Raw genomic sequence first — 22,759 nt, 5'->3', positions numbered from 1 at the left:
TACATGGATCATCTTACATATTTATTATAAAATATTGTTTATAAGAAGGGAATGGATGAGGCAAATACTGTTTCATGCAAATGTGTTCAAATTAATTGAACAGAAACAAAACTGTGATATGGCAGAAATTGTGAGAGAAGTGATGTCTACAGGAGTTAATATACACTTCAAATAGAAACTTGATATACAACCTTCAAATAGTTAAAAAGAATTGTGTTGCTAAAAGGTTTGGCTGGTTGTGAAAAGTGAATGAGGCGTCCTTATTTAAATCATACATGATTTCACATATTAAGTAACAATGTATGTGAACTTTCACAGGCTTGTATATCTTGGCATAACGGTGTTTATAAAGTGGACATGCACTAAATGGATTTGGATTAACGCTCTGTCACAGTGTGTGACCCGGAAGACTCTGTGATTTGACCTGGATTTCTTTCTTCCAATTCTGCTGGCCTTATCTGACAAACAAGCCTGCTAATCTGATCACGCAAATCCCTCTCTGCACCAATCTACAGCCCTGCTCAGTGCTCTGTAGACCTGTAGGTTGTGCCACTGTATGGCTGTGGCTCAAAACCAGTAAACGTTTTTAAAAAAGAATATCTAAAACTTGTTCATTGAAACTACTATACTTGTTAAAAATTAAAATAAGTAAACCTGTAAATGGTTCTCTTGCAGGGGTTACTACTGAGGGCATTTTATAACATTTATAACATTTTATAACACAAACCATATCGTAACCAGAGAAAAAAAAGTGTTTTTCCAATGTTTTTTCTTTTTTAAATGAAAGCTTCAAAACTGTGGATAGACATTTGCACCAAATTTCAATGGTTTCAATGTTTTGGTTTCTCATGTTGTCAAAAAGGAGTCTGAAAAAGTTTTGAACATTTGATATCAGATTTCCTCACCTATTTTTAGGTTTTTCACAAGATTTATCAAATAACTGATGCAGTGGTCTTGTTTGTGGATTGTGATAGAGTTTATTGGAGGTAGAGGTAAAATGCATATCTTTTAGATTATGCATAACTCCTCAAAGATAATTCCTGATGCATATTGTTTACGCATTTGGACATCTAAGCCAAGCCAAGGTACTGACTTGGAACTACAACAATTAAAAAACGTTCTTATGTTTCTGTTTATTACGATTACAGTTAATACATCTGATCAGAATACAATATAAAATGACGGATCGTTGACATGGTTTCATTACCATCGTTTTGCATAAACTTACTATTGGCGTCTGTGAATATGATTTTTGTTCACTGTCACGTGTCTCTCGTAAATGAATGTAGTTTCTGCAGATACACGGAAGCAGAACGTGTTCGGCTTGACTTTTTCTCTTTTCAACTCCTCCCCGATTGCAACAATGTGTCTATAGGAGCCGATCAGTAAAACGACACGAATTTAATCACGTCGAACGCTTAACGGAAGTGCTTTCAACTCCTCCCCTGTCTGCAACCGGCTCTGCTCGCCGTTCATGTCGATCACACCTCAACATTGGCTTTCTGTCACAGATTAAATGACCAACTTTCGGTCTGCTTGGATAGTTTGTCCTTCACTATAGTCGACTTTAAAATGAAATCTGGCACTTTGAAAACGAGGTCCTCTTACCTTGGTGAACTTTTTTCGAACTCCAACTCTTCACGAGATTGAACTTTGGATGACAAACAGTTTGAGGGCACCAAGGCGGACAAAAAGGACACATTATGGCATTAATGTGTGGCAGACGGAGTCGGCCCAAGCTCATTCTGTACATTCTCGGGGCTTTTGTAGTGGGATATTTAGTGTTTCATAGGAACACACACAGTGATGTCGGACTGGCGAGTCGAAGAGAAGTTACAGTCGAGCAGCACAAAAATGTGGACGAGGAATTACTGAAGAAACCTGTTTACGAGAAGCCTCCTCTAGACGTTAATGCTCTGGGAGAGATGGGTAGAGCTGTTAAATTGGACCTGACTGAAGTAGAGAAGCGAGAGGAGGAGGAGAGCATAAAAAAACATCAGATAAACACTTATGTGAGCGATAGGATATCACTACACCGCAGGCTGCCTGAAAGATGGAACCCACTGTAAGTGTCCATGCTGGACATTAATGTTTAAAGTTTGATATTTGTGAGATATCCAGCCTTAAAATATCATAAATGTTTGATATAATGGTTTTAAATGGGTTTATTTTAATAACATTTGAATGTTATATACATGATACAGTTATTAGTTTCAGTCCTCCACGATTTATTGCAAGCCATAAAAGTTGTAAATGTTTTTGTAAACAGTCCCTATCTTGCCTCAATGTTTAATATGCGATTACAGATAGGGACCGTCTACAAAGTAACAAAGTTCAATATGGCGCTCAAATTTATAATTTTATTTTAATAAAAACTTTTTATTGGTTATCTCACAAAAATTATGAGTTTTTAGGATAATTAATAAATATATTGCAGTCAGACCCTTTTATGGACAAATCTAAAGGGTGTGTATTGTTATAATTATATTTGCAGTTAGTTTTACTATGATAGGTAGGCCTAATAAATAAATATAAAAAATAAAATAACTAGCCAAATATTACTGAACTGTTTTTCTTTGTTGTTGTTGTTTTTGTATTTATTGTTTGCGTCATGTTTATTTTGTTATCATGTTGTCATTTTATAATGAGCATTGGGGTTGAACAGATACATCTGTGATGTTAATTTTAGTTATGTATTTTTAACTTGGAATTAATATTTTCTTTTATTTTATGTGATATTTTATCTTCGTATAAAGACACTGTAAACAAGAATGCGGTCTGACGATGTAGGAAGCAAGGCATTATCTAACAAGATCTGTCTATTCAGATGTAGAAACCTGAAATATGACTATCCGAGCCTGCCCTCAACATCAGTAGTGATAGCCTTCTACAATGAAGCCTGGTCCACACTACTGAGGACGGTGCACAGTGTCCTGGAGACCTCACCGGACCTGCTGCTGACTGAAGTCATACTGGTAGATGACTACAGTGACCGAGGTATCAGTCTGAATGAAAACTTCTCATGCTTCCTTTGAGTACATGCTTATCAATAGATCATATGAATGAACATATTAAAGGTATAGCTAATAACTTCAATCAACTGTATCTGTAATTGTATGATAGATTCTGTTTATGTAGAGAAAATCAAAATAAAGTATGGGGAAAAAAGATCAAATGTTTAAAAACTAAATCCTATTAGGTTGAGTTTGGTGCATCTTTGATTTGAGACACTTAGGAACCACGCACAAAACTCTTAACAACCACCACAGCTACAGCTATCAAAACTGTAGCTAACATTAGCCGCGTTTCCACCGTCGGGCCAGTGCTTTAAACGGGCCGGGTGGGGCTAATAGCCTCGGGCCTGTAGCACCTAGGCCAAAATAGCACAGCGTTTCCACCGTCTTGCCAGAAGTTCGACTGCGCTTCACTAAAACCTGCCATTTACACCCCTCTCAGAAACAACGTCACGAAACCCCATCATTACACCAACAAAGAGAAGTTATCAGAAAACTAATAAGAAATAAGTAACTGGAAATAGCGCGATCACAAAACAAACATGATAAAAGTGGCCGTTTGTTTGCATGCTTTGTTAAATATTTAAATCCAAAAGCATGATGTTTTACTATAATAAGTGATACATTGATCATGATGAATTATCATAATTGAAAATGTCACACAGAAAAGTGTTATCCTGCTTATTCAGTCGAGTCTGTTTCTGTTTATTTGAAGTCACAATAGCTTATATACATCATATTTAGAAATAATGATAATTTCTGTATTTTTATAAAAGCTCCCGAACAAAAAGAAAAACATTATTATATTTTTATGACATAAGCTACGTGGAGCTAAACTCTCGAGACGAGACTTATGCTGATTATAATCCACATCGGATCAAGCTATTTCAAACATTCGCTGATGACTGAAAGTGAGTTTTGAGCTCAACTTATTTTAAAAAGTCTTTAATGCTGGTGTTATAGCTTAACTTTCTGTTATGATCCGCTATTATGATTCTGTTATGATCCACGGCGCTGATGCTCTCCAGACGCGGAGAAACTGGAATAAAAAACCCGGGCCGTTGGCCCTGAGGAAGCCCCGACGAGGCACGATCAAGCACCGGAAGTGACAGTGGAAACGTGACTGGCCCTGGCACGCATTAGCATGCCCGCTTTTGGCGCGACTGTGGAAACATGGCTGTTGCTACCAGAGAGTTTAACATGTGCAGACACCACACCCATGTTCTTTAGAAAAATGTGAAAGTACTGTACTGTTGTATGTTTCTTTAGTGAAATGTTTGCTAATTTCTAAACAAACAATGACAAACAATGTGTGTGTAAATCAGACACTGATTTAAAGTATATATATATATATAAATTATAAATACAAAGTCTTACCCAATTTATACTATCTTTTATGTTTCCTTTTTTACTTTAAACATTAACAAAGAAGAAAAACAAGAAAAAAAATCTTGAGTAAAACTATAACTAGATATTAATAAAATAGTATACATATTTACTTATTTAACAGTCATTAGTTAAGTTAGATCCAGGCACAGCACAAAGAGGACACACACATCCCTGAGGAGCACAAATAATTAGGTTTAAAAACTTAATTCTATTCGGTGAAATACCACAGCAATAACAGTCTCGGCTCCACCCTGTGGTGAAAAGGCAAGTTGCTCCTTTATACAAAAGCCAATTAGCATTCTTTATTTCTGTCCTAAGTTACTGAGCAGTTCTCATGCATTTGACCAACAGATCATTTAAAGGAGCCTCTAGAGAACTACATCGCCAATCTCAAAAAAGTGCGTCTGATCCGAGCAAGGAAGAGAGAGGGTTTGGTGCGAGCACGGCTCCTGGGTGCTTCCATTGCCACAGGAGAAGTGCTGACCTACCTCGATTGCCACTGTGAGTGCCATGAAGGCTGGTTGGAGCCTTTACTCCAGAGGTGAGACTGATAAACTCCTCTCTACAAACCTCAAATATGCATATGTTTCATTAAATTTGCTTAGAACTTTGCTCTTTCTTTTTTTTTTGCATTACAAAATGCACATGCTTTTTTTCTGGTCACGCCTAAACAACATGCTGCATCACTGTTTGTTTTGTGAGAAATGAATATTCATCTCCCCTTATTAAAAATCTTTAAAACCTGTAGAATAAAGGACGAGCCTTCAGCTGTGGTGTGTCCAGTGATTGATGTTATTGACTGGAACACCTTCCAGTACCTGGGCAACGCTGGAGAACCTCAGATTGGAGGATTTGATTGGAGATTGGTGTTCACGTGGCACACTATCCCAGAACATGAACAGAAACGCAGAAGTTCTCCCACTGATGTCATCAGGTCTGTGCTTCATGGTTGCACCAAATGGAAAACAATGATTTGGTTGATATGTCATTACATTTTCAGCATTGACTGAATAATTAATTTTTTTGTGTGTGTGATTTTTATGGCAATGTTTCAGGCAGCAGAACCATTTAGGTGAACATATTTGAATGTTTTCTCTCCAAATTAAACGTTTATGCAAATAACTGCAATAAAACAAATGTAAATCCTGCCTTTATGTATATAACCCTGCCTTACTAGCCATATGTCCTCATTTACACGTGTATATATATAATGTATAATGCCAAAAGATTTTACATTTTGAAATTTCAGTCAGGACATGTCCGAGAAAAAACGTGGACGTTACTGTAATTTCCCTAGTAGAAGCACAGACATATTTCTGTCTGTTGCTTTGATCCAGGTCTCCTACGATGGCTGGGGGTTTGTTTGCAGTCAACAAGAAGTACTTCCATTACCTGGGCACATATGACACAGGAATGGAGGTGTGGGGTGGAGAGAACCTGGAGTTTTCATTCAGAGTAAGTGCGGTTTGTTGAACCTTTTTTTTTTTTTTTTTTTATAAAAAATGTTCCTCTCGTTTCTCTCCAAGATTTGTTTTCCTGATGGGAGAATGCCTTTCGGCAGATGGTCACAATCCTAGTTTGAAAACTGTGTGATGAGTCACACAAAGTTAGGAGGTCAGTCTGTGCCTTTATTAAGTGTCTGTCAGCTAACATGATGAATAAAGCGACCTTCAATGTTTATGCAGCATTTACTTACTGATTATTCCTCTCATTACTCAGCTCATCGCCTGAAGGATTGAGAAACACTGTTACATAGACAGAAATGTTTCACTTGTGTTTTGAGTGCCTTGAATGCCAGGAGCTGCGTTTTAATCAGATTTCAGCAAGATTGCACAAAGACCAGACAGCTGCTCTGCCAGTGCAGTATGACAGACCAGCCTGTTTATTCTCTGGATCCGTCTATTTGCAGGAACTCTGTGTGATTTCACAGCTGTGAAAGTTAACATGTTAACTTAAGATTTCAATCAAATAGTTTACTATTTAATGTTAATTGTAATAATTTAGCACAATAACCAAATTTGATATTACTGTTTAAAATTGTTTCAATTAATCATGATATTTAATCATAATTTTTAACAGTTTTTAAACCAAATCTACATACAGTATAATAAAGCATATTTTCTTCTAGAGAGTTTTATTTTTCCTCTCAACACTGTCCTTTAGCTTGCTCACTGGGGATATTAAGGCAATTTTGTCTTAAAGCTGATTTGGAGCAATATTTACTCTTATTATTTAAGAGTTATCAAATACATTTGAATTAAAAATGGAAATTGTTTCTCTTCAGGCATTATATTTTAACTATACTTTAATAACGAGGAGAAAAAGATACCCAGACAATTTAAGACAAAGTAAATATTTTCCTGATTGTATTTTAAGAATAAAATGTTTTGGCTTTAATATAATGACTGTTACAAAACCCAAGTATGCAATTATTTAATTTTAATTACAGTATCACAAAGAATATTTTTCTCACATTGTATAAATGGGTCTGTACAAGAGAATATACACCTGGAGAAATATCATATTCAGGGGTCCCCAGGAGGCAGCATAATTGACCTGCCTAATTTCAAATATGCCTATAATGCCTAAAAAGCTACCTACGGATTATTTCGGATGGCTAATCTGTTTCCTGTCTTGGGGGTTTTTCAGATCTGGCAGTGTGGAGGGAGTCTGGAAATCCATCCTTGCTCTCACGTGGGTCACGTCTTTCCGAAGAAAGCGCCATACTCGAGAAGCAAGGCCTTGTCCAACAGCGTGCGGGCGGCAGAAGTCTGGATGGACGAATACAAAGAAGTGTATTACCATCGCAGCCCTCATGCTCGTCTGGTACGCCTACTTGTGCAGTCTGTTGCATAACTCTGCTTTTCTTTGCTTGTCAGCTTGTTTTCACACTGTCTGTCTTTGAGGTTAGTGTAGATAGACTCACATAGCCGTTGTTAAATAAGCACATTTTCTTTGCACAAATCTAGATATATCTTCACCCATTTGCTCTAAATGCACGACATTTAGCTGGTCAGCTGAAACTCCTTAGGTGACACTGGTGTGAAATTACTACAGAAAGAAGTGGCACCTCTTTCAGCCATGTTTGTCATTTAGCCGCCCTTGTGGGCGAGCCCTGTAGTTAAAGAGAGAGGTACTTTCGGTGACCGATCGGATAACCCTTTTTTTCTCTGAACCTTGGAGATGCTGCCAGGTTGGCACTGCTAATTCGAAATCTATCTGATGAGATGCCAGCAGATAAGGCTGTCTCTCTTTTCGGGTATAAACCACAGGCAAACATTGACCTTGCCAACGTGGATCAGGTTTGACAACCTTCATACTCCACTTCCAAGCAAATTCGTAAGAGGATCACTCTCTCTTTCAGCATCCGAGTCTCGCGGCATATTTTATTCATGGCCAAAATCTCTGTCGATTGGGCCACGGAGTCCAAAAGATCAACAGAATGAGGCTCTTTGATGGATCTTGATGATCAGAAAGCTTCATTTGACAGCTGCTTGATTGAGCGTGTAGCTGGACGATGCGTGCTGCCTCAGGAATTTGTTGAGACTGAAGCCTGATCACAGATGGATCATCAGTGGGTGCGATGCTGTGGCACCCGGCTGGCACTCACAGTGGGACCGTACGTTATTGATGATTCGCTATCAAGTTGGTTAATTGGAAGTACATTTCTTGTCATTCATCTTAGTGGAGATCTGATGAAACACTTCGCCAGAGCTTTACCTTCAACAGATGTTCATCATACGGAAGAGTATCTCTGGCACCAGTGTGTGGACCATTACTCATCAGTAGGGGTGTAGCTATCGAATATTTTAGTAATCGAGTATTCTACCAAAAATTCCATCGATTAATCGGATAAAATGTGTTTTTGCTTAATTAAAGTGCAATATTAATTATGCAAGAGAAAATAAGACTCCTGGTTCTCTTAAAATGAACAACTAAGTTTCCCTTTTTATTTTTTAAATGCATAGAATGCAATGCATACATAAAAAATAAACATTTAATTATTACCCATTGTTTCTCTGTCTTTACTTGTACTGTGAACAATGACAATAAAGTTGACAGATGAATTAAGTGCATTTAAGTGCCATTCATTTGGGGTTTTAAATAAAGCATTTTCTGAGATGCAAATTAAACACATAAAACATTAATTTAAATTATCTTTTAATTATTGAAAATGTACTTAACTTTTTGGTAAACAAAGGGGATTTACTATTAAAAAAATCATGGAAGAAATGTTGTGTGATTAAAACTTAAAAAAAAATAAAAAATAAATGTTTGATTTTATTTTAGTAGCAGGCTATATGTACATTCTGCTGAACAACAGTCTTTAACCGGACTTTTATTTTGATGGGTTGGCGTACCTTTACAGTTCTGTGTATGTGATGTGACGCTAGTTTTACTCCAATCAAACGGTCAAGTGACTGTCAGAGCAGTTCCGGAGATGTTGTTCATGTGTTCACGTCCTTATTTAGTGAGACAGCAGACGCTGAAATCACCGCAAGCTTCACGCGCACTTCCGTGTGTTTAATGAATGAAGACGCGCTTCTGCTCCATTCATTAACAAAGACACGCAGAACATGCAGGATTCATATTTAAACAGACTATTCCAGATTAATATTTACAGATATTAGTCCATATCGTGATTTGATGTAAGTGCAATGACCTATTTTTGATGAGTTCATTCAAAATTTGGCAAATTCCTTGCCATTCCGCATTAAACTGTAAATTCCGTTTTTATGATTGGATTCCGCGATTCCCTCCGCGTATTCTGCATCGCGGAAATCATAGGGCCCTAGTTGTGGTATGCCAGCTGTATCTTGCAATGGACCCACGACGTTCTCTTTACGTTTGCCCGCGCCCTCAAATCAAAACAAAACGATTTCGGAAGCAGCGCTTGTGTCTCCTTCCGCTTTGTGGGTGACGTAAACGCTTTGTCACATTAAAAAAAACTATTGCCAAAGAACCTGACGTGAGATTTAAAATAAATTAAAATAGGCTTCGAGGCAGAGGAATTTGCCTCGATCATTTTTTGTAATCGAGTTACTCGAGGAATCGTTTCAGCCCTACTCATCAGTAATTCTTGTCTGGCGGGCGGTTATGAAGAGATACCACTGCCATAAACATACAGTCGTTGCCAAAAGTTTTGAGAATTACATAAATATTGGAAATTGGAAAAGTTGCTGCTTAAGTTTTTATAATAGCAATTTGCATATACTCCAGAATGTTATGAAGAGTGATCAGATGAATTGCATAGTCCTTCTTTGCCATGAAAATTAACTTAATCCCAAAAAAACCTTTCCACTGCATTTCATTGCTGTCATTAAAGGACCTGCTGAGATCATTTCAGAAATCGTCTTGTTAACTCAGGTGAGAATGTTGACAAGCACAAGGCTGGAGATCATTATGTCAGGCTGATTGGGTTAGAATGGCAGACTTGACATGTTAAAAGGAGGGTGATGCTTGAAATCATTGTTCTTCCATTGTTAACCATGGTGACCTGCAAAGAAACGCGTGCAGCCATCATTGCGTTGCATAAAAATGGCTTCACAGGCAAGGATATTGTGGCTACTAAGATTGCACCTAAATCAACAATATATAGGAACATCAAGAACTTCAAGGAAAGAGGTTCAATTCTTGTAAAGAAGGCTTCAGGGCGTCCAAGAAAGTCCAGCAAGCACCAGGATCGTCTCCTAAAGAGGATTCAGCTGCAGGATCGGAGTGTCACCAGTGCAGAGCTTGCTCAGGAATGGCAGCAGGCAGGTGTGAGCGCATCTGCACGCACAGTGAGGCCAAGACTTTTGGAAGATGGCCTGGTGTCAAGAAGGGCAGCAAAGAAGCCACTTCCCTCCAAAAAAAAAACATCAGGGACAGATTTATCTTCTGCAGAAAGTATAGTGAATGGACTGCTGAGGACTGGGGCAAAGTCATATTCTCCGATGAAGCCCCTTTTCCGATTGTTTGGGGCATCTGGAAAAAGGCTTGTCCGGAGAAGAAAAGGTGAGCGCTACCATCAGTCCTGTGTCATGCCAACAGTAAAGCATCCTGACACCATTCATGTGTGGGGTTGCTTCTCATCCAAGGGAGTGGGCTCACTCACAATTCTGCCCAAAAACACAGCCATGAATAAAGAATGGTACCAAAACACCCTCCAACAGCAAATTCTTCCAACAATCCAACAACAGTTTGGTGAAGAACAATGCATTTTCCAGCACGATGGAGCACCGTGCCATAAGGCAAAAGTGATAACTAAGTGGCTCGGGGACCAGAATGTTGAAATTTTGGGTCCATGGCCTGGAAACTCCCCAGATCTTAATCCCATTGAGAACTTGTGGTCAATCCTCAAGAGGCGGGTGGACAAACAAAATTATTTTACCCACTAATTCTGACAAACTCCAAGAAGTGATTATGAAAGAATGGGTTGCTATCAGTCAGGATTTGGCCCAGAAGTTGATTGAGAGCATGCCCAGTCGAATTGCAGAGGTCCTGAAAAAGAAGGGCCAACACTGCAAATACTGACTCTTTGCATAAATGTCATGTAATTGTCGATAAAAGCCTTTGAAACGTATGAAGTGCTTGTAATTATATTTCAGTACATCACAGAAACAACTGAAACAAAGATCTAAAAGCAGTTTAGCAGCAAACGTTTTGAAAACTAATATTTATGTAATTCTCAAAACTTTTGGCCACGACTGTACACAGGAATCCTGTTTGTTGAGATGGGGTGTAATAACAAAAACTCCATAATCTTCGGGAAGAAGGAGGCGGGAACCGGCGGACAATCAAAATGAAACTTTAATAATCAAAATAAACACAAAACAGCGCATCAGCCCCTCACGAACGACTGATGCGCACAAAATAAAACCAAAATATAAAATAAAGCCCAGGCCTTTATTTTGCAACAGGATGTTGCAGCATGTAGCAGTTTGTGGTGTAACGCTGCAGGCTGATTGCACCATAATGCTTAAAAAACAAGCTTACAAAATGTTATTAGATGTTTGCTTTTATATGATCATTTTGTGAAAACAGTTGATGTAGTATGAAGCAAGAGTATTGTAAACGATCTGTTCATGTGGTATTTAGTAAGACTTGTCTTTTGTTTGACATAGAAAATGGACTGAACAGTGACTTCTGAGCTGTCACATCAAATACAAAATAAATAAAAAATATAAACTCTTAATTATATTTACTAATTATATCAGATTATTGAAGCAGCCACCTATGTCTATGTGAATTATTGTTGTGATGTAAATGTACAATAGACCAGTTTGAAAACCCAAACAAACAGGCCATAGCTGCTGTTACTGAACAATTCAACATGTTGGTGTAGCTGAAGCTTCTTTCATTTGACATGTAACTGCTGTCTTTACATACTTCTGAAAAATGACAATTAAAAATGTTGCAGTTTATGAAAAATTGCGGTTTATGAAAAGAAATACTCTCTTTTAAAAAGGTGTGCAAATAATATGTTCTTGTGCGTTATTGATATGCATAAATATAAATTTCAAACCACATAATAACACTGCTCATGAAGTAGCCTAATTAGACGTAAATACATTAAGTAGTAAAATATCTTCAACAGGATCCATAATTTTTAACACTTGTTTCAGGAGGCATATGGTGATGTGACAGACAGACGGAAACTCCGAATGCGTCTTGACTGTAAAGATTTTAAGTGGCTCTTGGAGAACATCTACCCTGAGATTCAAGTCCCAGAGGACAGGCCTGGAATGTTTGGCATGGTAAGAAGAGACAAACTTCTTATGTTTACATGCACAGCTTTGTAGTAAAAATGCAAAAACAGAACTTTTTCTTTTTTTTAGTAATTCAGAACAAACACATTGTGATATAAACTTTTACTCATATTATGCTGATAATGTAATTTCTGATTTCGGAGGTCAGAATTTTGAGTTAACAGAAATATCTTAGAGTTGATTAAAGATATCTTAGGAGCAGAAATGAAGATGAACAAATGTCCTATGGGTTTGGAACAACATGAGCTGGAGTAAATGATGACAATTTTCATTTTGGGGAGAGCTGTCCCTATAAATAAGAAAAATCTGACTTTTGCACCTGATTATTTGAATGTTTCTTTGTTTCTTCTTAATTGTAGCTGAAGAATAAAGGAATGGCCAACTACTGCTTTGACTACAACCCACCTGATGATCATAATATGGTCGGTCACCGGGTCATTCTTTACCCTTGTCACGGCATGGGACAAAACCAGGTAACTTCTGATTTTCACAACTCTAATGACAGACAGCCACACCTCTCCAATTAGTGTTCACTGCCACACAATACACAGAGATCGTAATGCTTCCTCAGAAATATACATCAAAGTGTGTCTCACACTTCTAATGTATTATTAAGACAGCATCCTGATACGGTGCAGTAAATAGTGTGTTGTGCACTCCACAGCATGCTTGTTTTTAAAGCAACTCTGTAATTTTACAGACTGAAATGCTACTGATAACTGATATAACAGAATTCATTAAATCCATTACTAATATGCTTACTGAAGGATGATGTTTCGAGTCCCTAGATTTCACAAAAGACAGACAGAATGTTAGTAAACAAGGAAAAACAACAAATTAATTTGCAATTATAGATATAATGCTTATTAAATGTATTATGTCTTTAGAATGTAGTGAAATTATTTGTAGTTCACTTTCTTTTGTGATATCGTCTAAATATCTTCCTTTCTCTTTTTGTTACAGTTCTTTGAGTACTCCACACTCCAAGAGATCCGTTATAACACGAGGGACCCTGCAGGCTGCGTCGCGGCTGATCCTGTCTCCACATTCCTCACCATGCATCACTGCAGTAAACCCAGGGAAGCTGTGCCTGAAGACCAGAAGTTCCTATTCAGAGAGGTGAGATCACTGAACGATTGTCAGTACAAACTGATTGCATGCAAATAGAATTCTATACAATTGAATTGCATTAATTAATCCTAAATAATCACAGATAGAAGTTTGGGGTTAATAAGACTTTTGTCTAAATAGTTTTATTCAGCAGACGCTTTAAATTGATCAAAAGTGAAACTGTAAAGAAACAGTAATTTATAATGCTACAAATGATTTCTATTTGAAATCAATGTAGTTCTTTTGAACTTCGTATTCATTGAGGAATCCTCAAATATGCCTCACAGTTTCCACAAAAAAAATTAAGCAGCATAACTTTCAATATTGAAAATAAAAAGAAATGTTTCTTGAGCAGCACACCAACTGTTCTTGGAAGTAAACAACGGTCCAAGAAAATGTCACCTTAAAGTGTTACTTGAGAAAGTCACACAGCATGGCAACAGGTTTCAGTGTGGCTTGCAGTGAAATTTCAGAAGCAAGCCTCAGTGTGAACTCTTTGCAAGTACAGCGAGCACCTGAAGAGCAGCGTGACGTCAGCGTGATTCTCTCTAGACTGTGGGGTATTAGAGGAAGGAGGAGGTGCTGGCAGAAAATAAAACCTTCCTGTTCTAGTGCACCAAGGGCTTTATAGTATTTGAACAAACCCCTTACTGTAAGTATTAGACTTTAGTTGTGTAACACTTCTCATAATCATTGCATTGGCAGGACGGCTCTCTCTACCATGTTCAGACACAGAAGTGTGTTGAGGCAGTAGCCCGGACCGACACTGAGAGCCCGGGCCCTGCTCTACGGCCCTGCTCCGACTCAACCTCCCAGAAGTGGTTCTTTGAAGAGAGAACATAGCAAAGGTTCTCTCTACACCCTTCACCTGCACAACAGTTCAAAGGGAATTTCATATCGGCTGCTCTGACTTCACACCAGCTTATTGAGCATTTCACTTCCGCTTAGGATTGATAGTGCCTTTCTTTTACACGACATGCACAGTACAGACTCTTGTCTGTTAAACTGAAGAAAATATTGTACGTTTAAATGAATTAACATAGTCAGTTTGAACATTTTGAATAGTGTATTAAAATTCATCACTCATAATAGAGTTTTGATAGTCATAGTCGAGTTTTGGATTTCTGAGTAAAATAAGGTATGTGTGCTACAACATGCACTACTGTTCAAAAGTTTGGGTTCAGTAAGATTTAATGTTTTTTTTTAAAGAAATTATTATTTTTATTACACAAGGATGCATTAAATTGTCCGTAAGTGATGGATAAGGTTTTCATAATGTATAAGAAAAACTTAGATTTGTCGAAGAATCCTGAAATGTTTTTTTTTTCAAATCTCATTCATCATGCTTAGAATATTAGAATAATTTTAAAGGATCATGCAAGGCTTTAAACCGGAGTAATGGCTGCTGAATATTTAGGTTTGCCATCATAGGAATAAATTACATTTTAAAATCTATTAAAATGGATAACGGTTATTTTAAACTGTAATATTATTTCACAGTATTCCCGTTTTTTTTTTTTTTTAAATGTATTTCTATGGTGAGCATGAAATACTTTTTTCAAAAACATCAAAGGTTCTTACCAGCTCCAAAAGTTTGAACAGTAGTGTGTGTTGGATGATGAAATTTGAAAGTTTCAAAAACACAGACCTTATTTTAATTAGAAATGGCCATTCTTAAAGCCCACAGGAAGTTCTGAAGGAAACCCATGGTGAATTAATCTTCTAGGTTGGCCTGCACATAGACATCATTACTGAACACCTCCATTTCTCAGCAAGATATAAACATTGTATTTAAGCACTCATCATAAACTCTGGGTCTCTCTGTCGCAATTGACAATCATTACGATTTTATAAGATGTTAATTTGAGTTATTTTAATCAGTCAGTGCTGCCAGCTCCATCTGCTGTTGTCTCATCATCCCCCGTTCTCCTGCAAAGTAGCTTCTATTTATTAAAATCCTTTGACATATTTAACTACTTTTTTCTAGTGACTAGCATTTTTAAAAACTCCTCCTCTGTGATCCGTAGGTCCGATCTCGCTTGCACTTCGAGCCTCCCGGCAGCCTGGTTGTGTGTGTATTTTTGGTTGAGTAGTGAGATTAGGCTCAGATGAGCAGCAGTGGCGGCGCTGCTGACATTCTCTTTCCAACCACTAGATGGTGCCAAATTCTCCGTTTTATTCCATGTCCGCTTTGTCCTCCATGCTGTAACATCAGCTTGTATTTACATGCGTGTAATTCCAGTAACCCACGATGCAGTGATTGAGATGCTGGATTTCACTTTTTATATACAATTACAGTTAAGATTGTACAGTGATTATTACTTGTATCTGAAACCATATGGCAGCCTACCTCTAGTCATTTACCTGCTTTTGAGAATAGATCATCGGTCATTTGAAGGGGATGAAACAGAGCTGGATGTCACAGCAAATACTAGATTAAAGTTGGCCAAATTATTGTGATTTCTTTCTTCATATTTCCCTAAAGTTGTAGAGAAACTGGTGCTAGGCTGCGTTTCCCAAAAGCATCGTAAGCTTAAGTACATCGTAGACCCATTGAAACATGGAGCTACGATCTACTTACGATGCTTTTGGGAAACGCAGCCCTGGTTTGTTAGTTTAGGGCAGGGGTGTCAAACTCAGTTCCCGGAGGGCCACAGCCTGCAGAGTTTAGATTCAACACTGATTAAATGCAGCTGATCCAGCTACTCAAGTCCTTCAGGTTTATTTAAAACTACATGGTATGTGTGTCAGAGCAGTGTTGGAACTAAACTCAGCAGGGCTGTGGCTCTCCAGGAACTGAGTTTGACAGACCTGGGGCCTGTACCATGAAGCTGGATTAGCTGGCTAGCCAGGTAAGTTTCAGGTTATTTTACCACGTAAGTGGCTTAGCCTTTAGCGGGATTCATTGTCATGTACTTACACTCCACAGCCAACCTGCTCCGGGGCAGGTTATGTTCTGGGTTAGAGATCTCAAACAGAAGCTGGACCAGTCAGATGTGAGAAAAGTGACACATGTCTGACACAAAGTCACTCACCCAGTTTATCTTGCTCCAAATTAAAGGTCACTTATGCAAAAAAAAAAAAAAAAAAGACGACGACTGGCTTTAGTGATTAATTATAGTGTCATTTTATAATTTATATAGTTATTATGATTCATATTATTATTATTTATCTATTACACACAAATTTTTTTAGTTTAACAGTTATTATAAATCATTTATTTTAATTAAATATTAATGTATACTGATCATGTAATAGAAATACGATGTAGTATCAATTAAAAAACAATGTATAAACTAACTTAACAAGTTTCACTTGTGACTTGTCACTGATATAGCAAGATCATTTATTTTATTTGTCCTCTTTCATGTTTCATATGAAGTTTAAATTTGTCATATTCTTCAATCTCTTAACCTTTAGTTTTGAATCTCGCTGGGACTCTCGCGAGATGTAAATCAAACTTGCATTGTGTTGCAAGGCTCGTGATTGGCTGTTCCCCAGTGATGTCACACATTCATGTGCACACATTCCACAAACTTAGGATCAAAGCCTGAGTTGACAAAGAAAGTTGATGATCAGCATCATAGTACCAACAAAGCCAGATTGGAGAGATTTTGGTTTTGTCAACTCAAAACTAATCCTGTAACTCTGAATTTGTTCATCTACCATCATGGTACAGGCCCCTGGTTTAGAGTATGTGGATATAAACCTCTTTAAATTTTGACCAACTGTGAGTATGTTTTCTAAGCTGAATGATATTTTCTGCAAGCCATTTATAATGAATTGATTTGATTAACTTAGCTTTCTCAGTTATTTATTACTTCAGTAATAACTGGTGTCCTTAAAATTGCTGGGACGTTGAAAATAGGAAGTAGATTTTTAGTCAAAAATGAACTCATTTACTCAAAACTTTCCCCTGTGAAACACAAAGTAAGATATTTTGAAGAATGTTTATGCTGCTATTTCCCAAAAAAGGCACTTTAAAAACATACATGTTATTGATTGAAAACTATCATTTACTTTCATTCTATTGAAAAAAGCAGCTATGACACACTTAAAAATCTATTTTTGTGTTCCACAAAGAAAAATTACTTAATGGTGGGTAAATAAAGACTTTTAATTTTTTATAAAGACATTTAAAATGTTTTAAGTGCCTTACACAGTGTTCAAAGATGGACATTTTAATGTTAAATACAGTATAGGTGAGAGGGAACTTTTCATGTTTGGTTTACAGAACACATTTTTATTGTTAATCTATAAGGTGACAGGCTAACTGAACATTGTCATGTAGAGAATTGATTTACTGATGTGATTCTGATGTAAGAGCATATGACATGAGCTTCAATTCTGGACCGATGTTCTCATGGCCTCTATAGATAGAAGATGATTGATAATATTACGAGAACAATTATGTTTGCAATTGTAGGGCTTTTCCTGTCTGTCAAAGCCTCAGATTGGACTATGGGTTTCTTACAGAGGTCAAAAAGAGGATATTATTCCGTATGGATGGTTTTAAGTACCATTTCCACTATGTCTATATGGCCATTTTATCCTCAATTCAATGGAAGTACAAAACACACACACACAAATGATACATTCTATAGATAAATGTGGTTTAAAATTAATATCTTCGAACATGTCCAGTTACTGATGCATAGGACCAACCTAGAAAAATGAATGGCCATAAAAGTTGTGTGGTTGGTTACTGCAGCAGTGAGTTTGCACTTTTCTTGGAATAATGAATGATTTTTACTGTAATTTAATTTAGCATTTAATTTTGCTGATGGTAGAATGTTGAAACCATGTGTTTTGAAACGGTATTAATGCTGGGAGAAAATTCAGGTAACTTTATGCTGTTATGTAAGTGACCTTAACATCAGAAATTAAGGTATTCTTTTTTTGTTTTTATCAATGCATTAATTATGGTTAATAATTTCTCATATCTAACTTAAAGGTGCACTTATTTTTTTCTTTCTATGCTACACCATTTTAAGTCATTCACAATCAGAAGTAATTCATTTATTGATACGCAAATTTTCAGAAATAAGGTTTATTTAGTATTTAACAAAATGTTGTATTTAACGCAATTATTTAAGTATTTAACAAGCCAGCCCACTCCATGTAAAATAATAATAAAGCTGCTTTTATTAGGCAACTGATATGATTGCAGTCTTCATCTCATATGAGGATAATTTATTTTATACATATTTAAATTAGGAAAAAATCTGAGTGCATTTTTTAATTGTAATGACATTTTTTCTAGATCTAAAGAATGAAAGTCGCTTTAACTTAAATTGATTTCATGTTTGACTTTTTACACATTAAAGCCATTAAATAACATCCTAATGTGTGCCTGTCTTTCTTTACCAACAACTGACAACCCCGGCAATCTTTTTTTCACCTTATTACACCCTCTCGTCTCTCCAGCAAGCGGTCGTATTCGGACACTTCACTCAGGTTATTGTGGAAAATAATAAATTGCAAACTTTTCACATTTGCTTCACCCTCTCAATGTGTGTTTGTTCTTTTTATCCATGTTGGAGTCGCAGCGAGACGATGGAGGTGTCATTGGCAGCCGTTTGGAGTAAGTGCTCATGCCAAGATGCTTCTCACTATTTTTCTGCCCCGCAGTCATTCTCAATTACTCATTCATGATGTGCGTCTGTTTGATATTTCATACTGTTTGTATGCTTCTTTTGTATGGTGTCATCTGCCTCGCTCTCCGGGTGCAGGATGGGATTAGTTTGGAACACTCTGGCTTTAGGAAAACAGGGTCATGTAATGAAGCTTTGGAAGCCGGCAGATCACACCCGCTCTCCTGCCAGAGATGCGTTAGATGTGCCTTCTGCATGAATCACTGTGGAGAACCTTATTTTAGTCTCACTGCATCCGCACAACTTCTTTCTCTTCAGCAGCGGCCTCAGTGCTGCTGCACTGTTGTCATCGGCAAATGGGATTACGACCACATCACTTTTTAGCTTTAGAAAAGGGCATTAAATATTGAAATGATCTCTGTGGTGAAAACGGCGCTCACCTCCTTGTGATGCATTTGGGATCTGAAGGCAGCTTGCTCGCCTACATCCCATGTGTTGCTTGACAAGGTCTCTCTGTACGCCGAGCTTCTCTTTTCAGAGATGAAAATAAGCTTGATTTGCCAAACGAGATGAGATATATACTGACAGATGCATGCTATCGTTCTCAACACGGTTTGTTCAACTGGCTCATGTTGTCGAACAAATGACTGCACAGCCTTCTCTGTGAACGGCTGATTTCACCCCATTCTCATTACTCCAGGTGTTCAGTGAGGTTAGAGGTGATCATTCTAAACGATCCTGGCGCATTTGTATTGTAAAGTCACAGGTTTAGCATGTTCATAACATTTTAGCACTTTCAGGTGATGAAGCTAAACCTGGCACGTAAACCTCTTTCAAAATTTCTGATGTGAAGTATCAACCTTTCAGGGGTTAAAAGTGACTTTGAAAATGAATGGGATCTCTACTTCTCAGATCCCATTAACGTATTTTTTTTTAAGAAAATACCCCTTTTTTTTTAAAAGAAAGATGGTGATCATTATTTGAATTCTTTAAGGAACTCTAAATATTCAATTTCTTGTAAGACTCCTTAATGTCTTTGAGCTTGTAAATCTTACATTTGTAATGTACATTGTGTATATAAGCAGTGGTAGCACAACAGCTTTATGTAATAACAAACTAACTGAATATGGTCCAAACTCTCAGCATCCTACTAAATGAGCTGTTCTGTGAAAGTATACAAAATGACCGACAGACAGAGTGCACCTTAAAGCACTCACTGCACCAATTCTGAACACAGCCTGCTGGCTGTAGCCAATTAAAACAGTAGTTATATTTTAGGATGCATAATTCAGCAATCTCTGTAAAATAAAAGTAATATTTTTTAATGCCGTTTCATTACAAATCACTTATACAGAACTTGTAAACATCTGAGGGGTTAGAACCTTATTCTGGTTTCCTTGGTTACACTAAACAATAATTTAAAAAGTAACAGAAATGAATACTGTTGCTTTTGTATAATGATATGAAAAATATGATGGCGATGTTGTGAAGGACATTAAAGGTAAGAGTGTAGTTGTATTGCAGCTATTGTGTGTTTGGATCCAGGTTTGCTTTGTTGTGGCCTGCAGTAAGAGGTTATGCCTCCAAGCTTTATGAAAATGACTATTGACCCTATTATGTATAATTTAACTCCCAATGGAGCTGCATTCTGTACATTCATGGCCCATTTTCTTCTCTTTCTGTCTCTCTTCTGCCACTTTATTAAATGGAGGACTTATTCTTTTGATTTGTTCTACACTGTATTCATTTTAAATCTTATTGTGCTTCTGCATTTCTTTCCAAATTGCCCTAGAATTAGAATAATTTACACCATTTGTGTCGAAGATGTTTTTATATACTCCACTTGCAGTGGCATTTGTTTCTTAAACACTTGGATAACTCAAAGAATTACCCCAACTGCAACATGATTTCATTTGATTTATTTTTTGCCAATTGCCTTTACCCGTCTCAGCTGTTTGTTTCTCCTCTCAAACTAGAGCTTAACTTCATTCTAGAGCAAGACCCATGTGAAACGCAGCCACTGAAACGCTGCCATTACAGACATTGATGCCAGACGATCTACAAGGGAAGGTAACTTTGAGGTGACAGAGAACATTGCCCATTCTAGACACACAGACTGTTGGAGTGAATTGATTAGATTATGTGCCTTGGGTACATTTGTATAGAACCTGTCTCTGCTCTTCACAAAGTCACAGAAACACCGCTGAGAATCAAGAAGATTGAAGCAGTCATTTGTTTTTTGTCCTTTATTATTGTTTGTCATCGAGGTATTAATTGAAGTATTAAGTTTGAATTCATTTAAATATTTAAAGGGACCATATCAAGCATGACCATTTTGCACCCTATTTTTGAGAGCATGAGAACTTACAATACAGTTAAAAAGTTTGGGGCAGTATTTATATTTTTAATAAATGCTGTTCTTTTTCACTTCTTGACTAGAGTATCAGCCACTGAAAATTCAGCTTTGCCATCACAGGAATACATTTAATTTTATGATATATTAAAGTAGAAAAAAATGTTTTAAATTGTTATATTATTTAACAATAGTTCTGTTTTTACTGCATTTTTTGGTCAGATAAATGCAGATTTAGGTCAAATATATAGCATGTGCTGTCCTATCCTTCAATTTAGTCTCAGCCTCAGATGTCATGCCCATGGACCGTTGCATATGCAGCGTCTGATGCATCTGGGACACAAAAGTGGAAACACTTCAGGAGTGTCGAAGTTGTTTCAATTCAATTCAATTCAAGTTTATTTGTATAGCGCTTTTACAATACAAATCGTTACAAAGCAACTTTACAGAAAATTATGTTTCTACAATATTTAGTAGTAGCTTATAAGTGCGGACTGTCAGTTTGTGCACGTATGACAGGATTTGTAGAAAAATTAATACAAGACGTAGTCATCCAGATGATGAACATTATTAATATTATTAATAATTAAAAATTATTATATGATGCAGTCACACTTGTAGCAATATTAGTTGGTTCTGTTGTTGATTCAGGGTTAGCATCATCTGAGGTCCTCTGATGGTCAGCATCATCTCTTCTCAGGTGTTCTGGATCCAGACTGGAGCTTGTGTAAATCCTAGTTACGCCAAAACATAGAAACAAATAGAGACATCATTAGCATAGCTGCTGTTCCAACAAAGTAAAATTAATTAGTTTAACCCAAGCTAAAGAATAAGAGTGCACATTTGATCAGATACAACTACACTCACAATAAAGATACATTATTCAAATGCTTGGCAAAAGAGATGCGTTTTTAATCTAGATTTAAACAGAGAGAGTGTGTCTGAACCCCGAACATTATCAGTAAGGCTATTCCAGAGTTTGGGAGCCAAATGTGAAAAAGCTTTACCTCCTTTAGTGGACTTTGCTATCCTAGGAACTACCAAAAGTCCAGCGTTTTGTGACCTTAGGGAGCGTGATGGATTGTAGCGTGGTAGAAGGCTAGTTAGGTACGCAGGAGCTAAACCATTTAGGGCCTTACAGGTAAGTAAGGATAATTTGTAACTGATACGGAACTTAATAGGTAGCCAGTGCAGAGACTGTAAAATTGGGGTGATATGATCATATTTTCTTGACCTGGTAAGGACTCTAGCTGCTGCATTTTGGACTACCTGTAGCTTGTTTATTGAAGAAGCAAAACAACCACCTAGAAGTGCATTACAATAGTCTAGTCTAGAAGTCATGAATGCATGAACTAGCTTTTCTGCATCAGAAACAGACAACATGTTTCGTAGCTTGGCAATGTTTCTAAGATGGAAGAATGCAGTTTTTGTAACATGGGAAATATGATTTTCAAAAGACAAGGTGCTGTCTAATATAACACCCAGATTTTTGACTGTAGAAGAAGTAACAGAACATCTGTCTAGTTGCAGATTGTAATTTACAAGATT

At 37.1% G+C, this 22,759-nt stretch overlaps 1 protein-coding gene across 1 annotated transcript; it reads left to right on the top strand.

Moving 5' to 3' along the window:
- The first annotated feature begins 1,410 nt into the window (after positions 1-1,410).
- LOC132104330 (polypeptide N-acetylgalactosaminyltransferase 12-like) lies at positions 1,411-14,353 on the top strand. Its single transcript, XM_059509731.1, has 10 exons — positions 1,411-2,065; positions 2,828-2,997; positions 4,755-4,944; positions 5,152-5,337; positions 5,741-5,858; positions 7,053-7,229; positions 12,011-12,142; positions 12,514-12,627; positions 13,118-13,273; positions 13,970-14,353. The coding sequence occupies exons 1-10, from the start codon at positions 1,704-1,706 to the stop codon at positions 14,105-14,107; spliced, it is 1,743 nt and encodes a 580-aa protein (XP_059365714.1). The 5' UTR covers positions 1,411-1,703; the 3' UTR covers positions 14,108-14,353.
- The last annotated feature ends 8,406 nt before the right edge of the window (positions 14,354-22,759 follow it).

This window comes from Carassius carassius, chromosome 25, assembly GCF_963082965.1.
Source record: "Carassius carassius chromosome 25, fCarCar2.1, whole genome shotgun sequence".
NCBI classification, from domain to species: Eukaryota; Metazoa; Chordata; class Actinopteri; order Cypriniformes; family Cyprinidae; genus Carassius; species Carassius carassius.
This window is presented reverse-complemented; position numbering and strand designations above follow the sequence as displayed.

What these genes read in the sequence shown, in the direction of transcription:
- LOC132104330 (XM_059509731.1), top strand. Translation starts at nt 1,704, where the DNA reads ATGGCATTAATGTGTGGCAGACGGAGTCGGCCCAAGCTCATTCTGTAC. An exon ending in TCTCCCACTGATGTCATCAG is followed by an intron (nt 5,338 to 5,740) that starts GTCTGTGCTTCA and finishes GCTTTGATCCAG; the next exon opens with GTCTCCTACGATGGCTGGGG. An exon ending in AGAAGTTCCTATTCAGAGAG is followed by an intron (nt 13,274 to 13,969) that starts GTGAGATCACTG and finishes TTGCATTGGCAG; the next exon opens with GACGGCTCTCTCTACCATGT.